Source organism: Marmota marmota, unplaced genomic scaffold, assembly GCF_001458135.2.
Source record: "Marmota marmota marmota unplaced genomic scaffold, marMar, whole genome shotgun sequence".
NCBI classification, from domain to species: domain Eukaryota; kingdom Metazoa; phylum Chordata; class Mammalia; order Rodentia; family Sciuridae; genus Marmota; species Marmota marmota.
Genome location: NW_025999998.1, coordinates 16,490,555 through 16,500,462, shown reverse-complemented (window position 1 = coordinate 16,500,462; position 9,908 = coordinate 16,490,555). Strand labels below are relative to the sequence as shown.

At 39.0% G+C, this 9,908-nt stretch overlaps 1 protein-coding gene and 1 non-coding gene across 2 annotated transcripts in view; one reads left to right on the top strand and one right to left on the bottom strand.

Moving 5' to 3' along the window:
- Window positions 1-4,232: 4,232 nt before the first annotated feature.
- Rorb (RAR related orphan receptor B) overlaps window positions 4,233-9,908 on the bottom strand; it is a 66,495-nt gene continuing 60,819 nt past the window's right edge. The window contains exon 11 of the mRNA XM_048806782.1: window positions 4,233-5,452. Coding sequence (XP_048662739.1) covers window positions 5,297-5,452 — 156 coding nt within the window. The 3' untranslated portion in view covers window positions 4,233-5,296. The remainder of the gene's footprint in view (window positions 5,453-9,908) is intronic.
- On the top strand, window positions 8,982-9,061 carry LOC125617933. Its single transcript, XR_007349072.1, has one exon. It is a non-coding gene; the product is annotated as a small nucleolar RNA SNORD121A (small nucleolar RNA).

Below are 9,908 nucleotides of genomic sequence, written 5' to 3'. Positions count from 1 at the left end.
CCACACAGTGAACCACGCAGGTTGAGACTTGAAAACACGAAAGTCATGCATTTGACTTTTAGAAAAAAAAGTGGCAAGAAAGCTAGCCCCCTGGCTATCCAAGATGGAAATTTGGGCAAGACAAATAGAAGTATCTTTTATTAGCCATTGGTAAGTTGAATTGTCGTCATTTTTATACCAACATTTTGTTCAGCTAACCTCTAACTATATCCTTGAGTAGTGATAGTTCCATATGGAAACTTAACTGAAAGCCAGAAAGGCAAGATCTCTCCTTCTTTCCCTTCCACACTAGTATTATTCTAATGTCATCCTTGGATGAATCTGGCCACATTTTCTACAGATGAATAGGCTGCTAGACTGTGATTTTGATTTAAACCAGAGGTTGCAGCTGGCAGTCTCAGAGGACTCTTCTGTTCCCAGGTATGTTTGTTTGGTCTACACTCTGCATCAACTGCCATTATTTACAACTCAAGACATTTTACAGGACTAGCTCTAGCAATGCTGAGCTTCAGCCTCACAGTGGATGTCCTCTGTTAGGTGGGTTATTTCCTTGCCAGCTTGCAGCTGGACTGCTTCTCTCACTTGCATCCACTCCCTGGTCCTTTTAGGCTTTTGAATTTATAACCTCTGCTTTAAATGGACATGGGCCTGAGACTTGCACCTTCTTACCCGCTAAGAGATTTCAGGTCTTTTCTGAAAGCTCCCCCTGGTTTCCCTTATCAGGCCTTCACTTCTATTTGCTGTTTGTACTAGCAGTTGCCAACATAACATCAGATAGCACTTCATCTAAAACAGATGGACAGCTTTTCCCTCTTCTTTATAAAGGGACTTTGTGCAAAATTTCACTCCAGATGCATGCTCCATAGTTATTGCTGTTCTATTGACTGGTGCTTCTGTTCAATTATAGACGTCCCTGTCCGAGTTAACTACCTAGTGTAGTAACTTCATTGGAAACAACTGTTTAAAGAGAAAAAAAAAAAGAATCAGGAAGAAATTATTTTCTCTAATTTCCAATAGCAGTAGAATTTTTCTTTGTTTCTTTAATAAACAGAAACAAAGAACATGGAATGACATTGACATTATTTGCCTCTGACTGATGTTTTTTTTTCCGGGGGGGGGGATTGTAAGTTTTCTGTTGACCTTGGAACATAAGAATTGTTTTTGCACTCAGGCCAGGTACACGTAAAAGGGTAGAGTGAATGTGCACTGCCTCTCCATCTGCCTGGTTCTCTACAGTTTAGTTGGACTGTTGGAAGTTAGGGGTTGAACCAGGCAGCCACAAAGGAAATAACACTGATGTCTCTCTCACATGTCTTGTTGACATACAGAGTTCATTACAATTTAGGGTCTCTTAGATTCTGCCAAAGACATCTACTTACCCCAGAGATCATGATATTCCTCTTTGTACCTATCCAGAACCCTGAAGACAGTGTTAAGACAAGGGAAATCCAGAAGAGCATTTTTACAGTACATCTCTTCCCTCAGATTTTAATCTTTGAGAATAAAAGAGCCGCAGAAAAGGGGCTATTGCAATGACGCAAGTTGTCATGTGGGATGTGAAAGCAGATTTGGAACTTCTTCTTTTCTTCTTCTTCTTCTTCTTTTTTTTAATTTTTAGTACTGGGAATTGAACCCAGGGATGCTTAACCACTGAGTCACATCCTCAGCCCTTTTTGTTTTTTATTTTGAAACAGTGTCTCACTAAGTTGCTTAGGGCCTCACTTGTAATCCTCCTGCCTCAGCCTCCCGAGCCACTGGGATTATAGGCATGCACCACTGTGCCAGGCTTCTCTTATTTTCCTTTCAAAATTTGCTCTTTCTTCTATGGACACAGATACACTGGCACTCAAATCTGCACAGCTTTACTTCCCTTGTCAATGTCATCCAATGCCAGTTAGATTCCCTTCTTTTTCTTGCTTAGGATTTGCATAGGAAGCTTGGATTTTCTGGGGCATATCTACTCCTAAAAATGGAGCACCTGATTATTTGACTCTTAGAAGATTTTAGAAAATAAATGTAAGTTTTCCTTATTCATCTGCAATTTTTAGGCAAGTCCAAATAATAAAGGCCAGTTCAGTTTACGACATGAAGTAATTACACATGGATCTGAAAGCCTTGTCAGAGAGGTTCTCTCACTGGCATATTTAATTTGTGCCATTGAAATTTTGTTGTCATTTTCCTGTTTTTTCCCCTCCTTCTTGATGTATATATATTTTTTTTATTTTTTAAATGAAACATCCCTGAGCAGAGACAGTGCAACATCTGCAGTGATTGTCATTTACGAAGCACGAAGTGAGGAGTACAGACTATGGATTCCTTCTTCCATTGCACACCTTATCAGGAGTGTGTTTGTTAGTTCCCAGGGGGAAAGGACAAAGTGCTGGGATTGTATGTTGTAAAGAAAGTTGTTCTTAACCAAATTTTCAAAATATCTTGACATGTAGTCATAAGAGATGTTCAAAGGGCAGCTTTTTAAAGGCTTTGTTACTGTGAAAAAGATGACTTGATTCTCCTGTCAGGGGAAATTTGGCAACTGTAGCCAAAACTGAAAATCTCTTTTCTCAACTGAAGTGGGCTGAGCTTGTACTGGTTGGTTTCCATTGCATTGTTCTGGTTCAGTTGCTAGCTCTGTTTCCTGTGTCCCTGGCTTCAAAAAGTTCATGCAGTCCCAATGAAATGCTTGCACTAGTGGAAATGACACAAAATCAAAACCAGTATCTCTTGAGACAAATGTGGGGAACAATCTTTTTTCCTACACCACCCATGGGACAAGGGAGGAAAAAATTCTCAGCTACTTCATCAATTGAGCCAATTTAAATCCTCTAAGGTAAACTGGAGGCAACGAATGATTCCCTTTGCAACAGAGCAGGAATTACAGGCTGACAATGGGAAGCACTAGGCCAACAGAACAATGAAAACAAAGTTTGACATAAGTTCAAAGCTCAAAGGGAAACACCAAGTAGACACATTAAGCATCGCCTATCACAAGCCAATCATAAAACATACATTGCATTTGGAAATGGCTTGGTTTAATTGAGTGCCTTCCATTACCCTGTTTTCCTAGCAATCAGTAAAGTAATCTTTCCATTAGAAGGAAATATGACTCTTGGAATTAATTCTTTATACAAAGAGCTAGCAGGAGTGACATTTATACCAAAAAGAATTGAGTCCCTGTAGCAGCATAATAAGCAGTCTACAGCTGTCTTCTTAGAACCAAAGGTAATTTGGTTCAATGTAGTTAAATTAATTGAATATAACTAGTCGAGAAAGAGATTCATTATTTTAAAGCCTTTTTGTTTTTCCCCATTGGTTTGGAATTCATCAATCATGAGGGAAGAAAAGCCTTCGTTTTCTAAAAGGAAAAGACTAACACTACTGTTTTGATCACCAATCAGGAATTCTGAGGCAACATGGAGATGGCACTCGACCATGAACTTTAGGAGATCATAGGAAATGAAAAACAGTCAAGGTCCCCATGATTTGAAATTTACAAAGCAGGTGTGTGTGTGTGTGTGTGTGTGTGTGTGTGTGTCTGTGTGTGTGTGTGTGAGAGAGAGAGAGAGAGAAAGAGAGAGAAAGAGAGAGGAGGGGGGAGCGCCATGTGTTTAATAAGGGAAAAAGGGCAGGTCTTTATGCACAGTCTGGCCTACACTTAAGGAGATTGTAATTTTCACTGTCTTAATGTAAATTTCTCTCGTAGTTTCCATTTTTAACAATCTTACTTTGGCTCAGATAATACCAAAGACATAGGCCTCAGGGACATGGACAAAACAAATGTCTTGGAATTTATGCTTAATTTTACCTGAGAGATGAGAACTTATACAAGAATGCCCAAATTCTCTGATTTTGATGTCACTCTTGCATTCTGTAAGTTTAAGAGTTCCTAAAAATATAATCTAGGATGGATGGATAATGCAATTTCAAACTGCAGAGAAAGTAGTTGTGGCATTGGGTATATTCCTTCCATAGAATAAATATATATTTTTTAATCTGTCAAGTTTTTGCTATATTTTAATAATACAGTGTTTTGGAGTTGAAGAAAATTAGAAGCCCCAGGCTAGAATGACATAGAAAGCTCTGCCTCCCCCATTTTATTGTTGTTTTTTCTAACAAATACATAAGGATGAATATCAAGAAATACTTTTTAACCTTGTATGTTCTACTTCTGCCTCTTTGTCAAAAAATGATTAGAGAGAAAATGTTTACCCCAAATGGCGATGGACACTGGGAACTGGTTTACTTTTTTTACTGTTATTTTTCTAGAGCAAATGGCTGGTGGTAATAATGCACAGACCGTATTGGTTGAAGACACTGAGCACCAAAATCAAGTTTTTGTCACAACCAGAAATCCAAACCCTAAGAAAAACAGTGTTTTATATGTTCTGGTATAAAACAGGAAATGTCTAATTGTTTGGTCAAAAAGCATCCCATGCCTTTCAATATTATCTGCAGCCCAATTCTCAAAACAGGAAAATGGCTCCAAAGTCTTTCCCCCAACTCAGTATGGACCATCTTGACAAGGCTTTGATGTCACTGATAGAAATAAGAGTTTTTATACAGAGGCTGTGCATTACATGGATTTCTTTGTAGACTTATTTCTGAGCTGGTACCGATCTGATCTGCTGTTGACTATAGATGAAAACTCTGGCTGAAAAAACAAAACCCTGATTGTCTAACATAAAAGTAACACATAACACAGAAGGTAAATAATATAAGAGAGTCTGACTGAACCTCCCTTGCTAGTAGGTATGGTATTTTAAGCCACAGTGCGTGTGCATGTATAAGTAATAGTCATATATAATATTCCACATATTATATAGTTATTACATACATGCACAGTACTTTCCAAGACAGCTACAAATTTACACATGCATCAACTATCTAAAAACATAGAAATAGATAAGCCTATTAAGCGGAATTTTCTTAAATTATATTTGAACAATCAACAGGAAAAGTAATCATGTAAAGTACCGCTCTGTTCTCGTATATATCTACAATAAAATTCTATAAACAGTTGTCTCCAAAACATACCCGAATAAAATTAAAAAAAAAAAAAAGATAACACCTGGTGTCCTATATTTGTATATTTATGGTCATTTCAAAACAAACAAACAAAAGAGCCCCACTCAGGTGCATATTTACATTCTTCAAACTGTAGCGGTGAAAAATAACTCTATGAAGTGCAGGACATTCCTAATGTTGCAGTAGTGACATTTTTCTTAAGTCTTCATGAACACATTGCTTTCGTCTTAATGGTGGTGTACTCCACGACTGTGAGCCAGTTCTCTCGTCCCCTTCATTTGCAGACGGTGGCACAGTCAGGGTTAAAGAGCTCCTTGTATAATGGAGGAAACAGTGTATTCACTATGTCAGGATGAGATTGCTTAAATACCTGCAGCTTCTCCCCGTGCAAGTTGCAAACTGCCGTGATGGTTGGTATCTTGGCTATTAACTGCAGAATGGAGAAACAGGGAGGGAGACAAAGAGAGAACTCATTAGTGCTCTGTCTTCTCAGTCTTTCCTAGCCCCAGAAAAAGGTAAATGGCTTTGGAAAAAGATGTTCAGAAAGAATGAACGCTCACTTTCCGCTTCTCTTTAGAACAAAACAAAACTACACCTCTCTTCGCATCTCCTAAGGAAAAATTAAGAGAAGAAAAGAAAGCAGGGCCAAGCTTCCTGATTCACTGTTTGAAAATAAAGAATGTATGGGAAATCGTCTGCTTTAGTAGTTAGGAGTGGGTGCTGTGCAGACGGGATGCCTGAATGGAAATCCTGCTTCCAAAATAGCCTAATGATGCTGTGGCTGTGACATAATTCTATCTCAGTTTTCGCTGTTGTAAAATGGGCTTACTAATGGTGTCTACTTTGTTAGGTTCTTGGGGGGACTGAACAAGTTAATTCTTAAAAAAGTGTTAAGAATGCTGTAGGTGCAGAACATAATTATTAGATAATACTGTTATCATCCCTCAACTCCTACATACTTGTACGACATGAATATTAGATGTTTTACTGTAGAAGGTGATAATGTTAGGTAAGTTTGACAAACGGTGTGAGGTAAAATCCATAATTATCTGTACTGCTGACTCTCCAACTCTCTAAACTTACCCGTGCCTCTCTAATCCCTTTCTATTATAAGGAATAAAATGAAACCTATGCCTAATCAAGAAAGATTTTGGGAGGTCACTGGCATTTAGCAACTTTAGGGAGGTATTTAAAAATGAGTGGGAGAATATTCACTTGAAATTGCTAGATTTTGATGTATAGGTCTCGTGTAGGATGTAACTTTTTGAGTTAAAATACCCCTAAGACAATGTTTTATAACCATTTAGAAGGTCTATAGTTTGTTAAATGCTGGGCAGGTCTAGGGAGATGAGCAATTCTAGCTTTTAACATACCTGCATGTTAGGAGCACACCAAATCTATCCTTTAGTGTCAAATTAGCTTAAACAAATGTCCTCATGGTCATATTACCGTGAGGAATGAGGTATGTTCTTCTATACAGAACACTCTATAAGTGTGATGGTTTATATAGCTGACTAAGATACCCTTGAAAATGATGATGATAAAATACAATTAAATAAAACCAATTTTATCACCAATTAAGCTCATTGCACTTCCTGTCCCATTAAATGACAAAAATCCATTTCAGCCTTTGAAGTAAAAGAGGAAATAGTTACTTTATGGTTTTTCAACATTAGAAAATTGCACTCTTTCATTAATGTTCCTTTTAACAACTAATGACTGACTAAGCATACTATGAACAATTTTAAAATGGCATTGGGATTAAAGCTGTTGATACACTAAAAGGATCGAGAATCCATAAAGATGTTTGGGGGTTCAGACTTTCCAACCTAGCCATCTCCACTTCTCTTTAAAAAGGGATACAAATGAAAACTGTGGAATCTTTGTCTACAGAATGGATGTGAAACTTTTGATTGAGAATGCAGACTTTCTTTCCAACATTATGAATTACATTTTTTCATTCATGATACTCCACAGCAATTAATTGCATGTTTACTATGTGACAGGTCTTCAGTTACACACCAGAATGCACAAAATAGTTATGGTTCTTGTTTGTAGTCTACTTGTGAAGACAGATGGGAATAAAGTTACCACACTGTCAAACGCAGATGGAAAAACTGTGGAGCGCTGTAGAAGAACGGCGGCACGGCGGTGGATAATAGGATGCTCTCCCTTCTTGTGGCAGACCCAGGGAATGCTGCCCTGAGAAGGTGACTGTGGATCTGAGCTCTGAAGGAACAGTGAGAGCTAAGTAGGTGATGGGGAGGAGACATATAATATACCCCCAAATCACAGGCAAAGATGCTGTGGCACTTAGTGCCTTGGAAGAAGTGAGGGCAGCTCAGGGTCGTTGCAGCAGGAGGTGAGCATGTTTGGGGATAAAGATGGAGAGATGCACATGGCCACATTATGGAAGCCCTCATGGTCTATGTTGTGGTCTTTGAAAGAGTTTTAAGTAAAAATAAAGATAATCAGAAGCCCATTCTGCAATTTCACATTGAGACCGTGGTGGAAAACTTTATTTTCTAGAGTGTGAGGGTGTCCACTTAACTGAGTCCCTTGGGAAATCATTCAAGCTCTCTTAACCAGCTGGCTCACCCAGAAGGAAACTGCAACAATTTGGGAACACTTCCTGCACATTACAATTCTCCCTGAAATAGCTATTGAATGCAGAGAGGCTTTGAAAGCTTTCTATAGTCGTCTACTATTGAATTGATGTGCAGAGCTCCTGAAACTTTCAGATGCAACTCTATAATGACTGTCAATCTTTAGTGTGCCTAAGAATCACCGGGGTGCTTCCTAAAAAGGCAGATTGCTGGGATCTACTCCTTGGGGATTCGGTATCAGTAAGTCTGGGTAGCACTCAGATTCACGTTTGACACAAATATTCTCCACAAAACTCATGTCTATGGAACAGACTTTGAGCAACACTGCTTTAGTTGTTTGTATCTTATAAATCTACAACTGGCTTTCAAAATTGGAAAGTAAACTCTGTATTGTATTTTAAACAGTCCTGGTAGTTGAGTGTCAATCTCTTTTTCAGAAGGCAGACGATGACATTATTATAATCTAGAAAGAGAAAGTTGAGGGTTGGTGATGTAATTCAGTGGTAGAACACTTGTCTAGCATGTGTAAGGCCCTCGGTTCAATCCTCAGCACCAACCCTACCCCCCAAAAAAAGGAGAGAGGGAAGATTGCATTCTCCAAGTTCTATTATATGCCCTGGGACAAGTAATGAACTTCTAGAGTTTTCCCTGTGACACACAAAGAGAAGTAGTCTAGGATAAAGAACATGGGTTTTCAAGTCAGACTGGATTCGGATACTAGTTCTGCCATTTACAGTTATATGACTTTGGGTGAGTCACTTAACCTCTCAATTATCTTATTGGTCAAATTCTGATTGTAACATTACCTCCCTCAGAGGGATATTGAAGGATTTAATGAACCAACACATAAGTTTTCCAGTGGTGCCTGGCACATAGTGGTGTCACACACAAGCAACTGCCATGCTTCCATTCCTACAGAATCCTTCTTTCAAGGAGAGAAATCGCCAAGGCCATCTAATTCAGTCAAATAACTCAGAGGGGCAGGAAACCAACTTAGCCCTAACCAACCTCTAAAAATCGAGTCTTTGTCTATTATGTGTTAGTGCATGGGGAAATCAGCTACTTACTTCTATAAAAATGAAAAAGCAAAATCATATTGATTTTCCATTTTCTTATAGCAATAAAACAAGTTGCTCATTTTATTAACTGTGATTTATAAAGAAGAATCCTATGTACTATAGTTCTTCAAGCATTTTTCTTCTCCTTTAATGAAGGGAAGGTATGAGAAATTAAATGCAAAAGAGGATGACTGAGATTCTTCAGCGATTGCTCTTTTGACTGGAAATATGTAACAGTGTGTTTCACTTTGGAAAGTGAATATTGGACTCTTGCCCCTTTATGCTAAAAGTTGGTGTCTTGAAACAATGATGAGATAATTTCCAAGCACATATCTGATGTTTCCATGTGGAATTTAAATACTGAGTTTCCTTGGGGCAGGGGGAGCTGCTGTCTCGGAAGAGCCTGGTTCTGCCATTTTTTATGGGCTTTGGATCCCGTCCCTTTTGTTCATCTGTAGAATGGGTCGAATGGTCAAAGAGCACCTGGACAATTTCAGCAAGGTGCGCTGAAAAAGCAAAACTTCCTCAACCTCTTTAGTACCAGAAGAGGCTGGTTGAGAGACATCCAATCAGCTGCACGTACAGAAGTGCTGATAGTGACATCCACCACTGCAGCATGAAGGGCCAGGAGGCCATGCGAAGGCAGTGGCAGCACTTGTCAGAGCCCAGAAGGGCCTGGTGGGGAAGACAGCAGGCAGTCACTTATTGCTCATTAATATTATGTACTGCAGCTGGGGGACCCCCATTTCAAAGGGAGCTCAGAGCAGCCTCAGCAGTGGTTAATGGCTCAACAACTTTTTAAACAGCTGGGGAGGTGATCCAGAAGCACTTGGAGATGGAGGGGGTAGTCAATTTCAAATCATCATGAAATTCCTTCATGTTTAAATAATCCCCATAGCAGAAGTAGACAGAGGGTCTATAAAAAGCCATTTTCACACTCATCTCTTTCTTATGACAAGCATTTCTTATAAGAAGGAAGCTTCAGCTTATACCTACAGGGGTCTACAAGAAGAAAAAGCGGCTGTTTGAGAAGAGATAATAATCCTATGCTTCTCTCCACAGTGTGGTTTCATGAGAAAACTCACAATTTTATAACTGGCACATTTGATGTTGGAAAAATGGGACATGCAGAGGGTAAAACTAGTAATCTTGTTCATGTGGGTTTCCAGGCCACCAGGAAGCCAGGAAGCTAGCAATGGTTTGATCAAAGTGGAAGAAACTT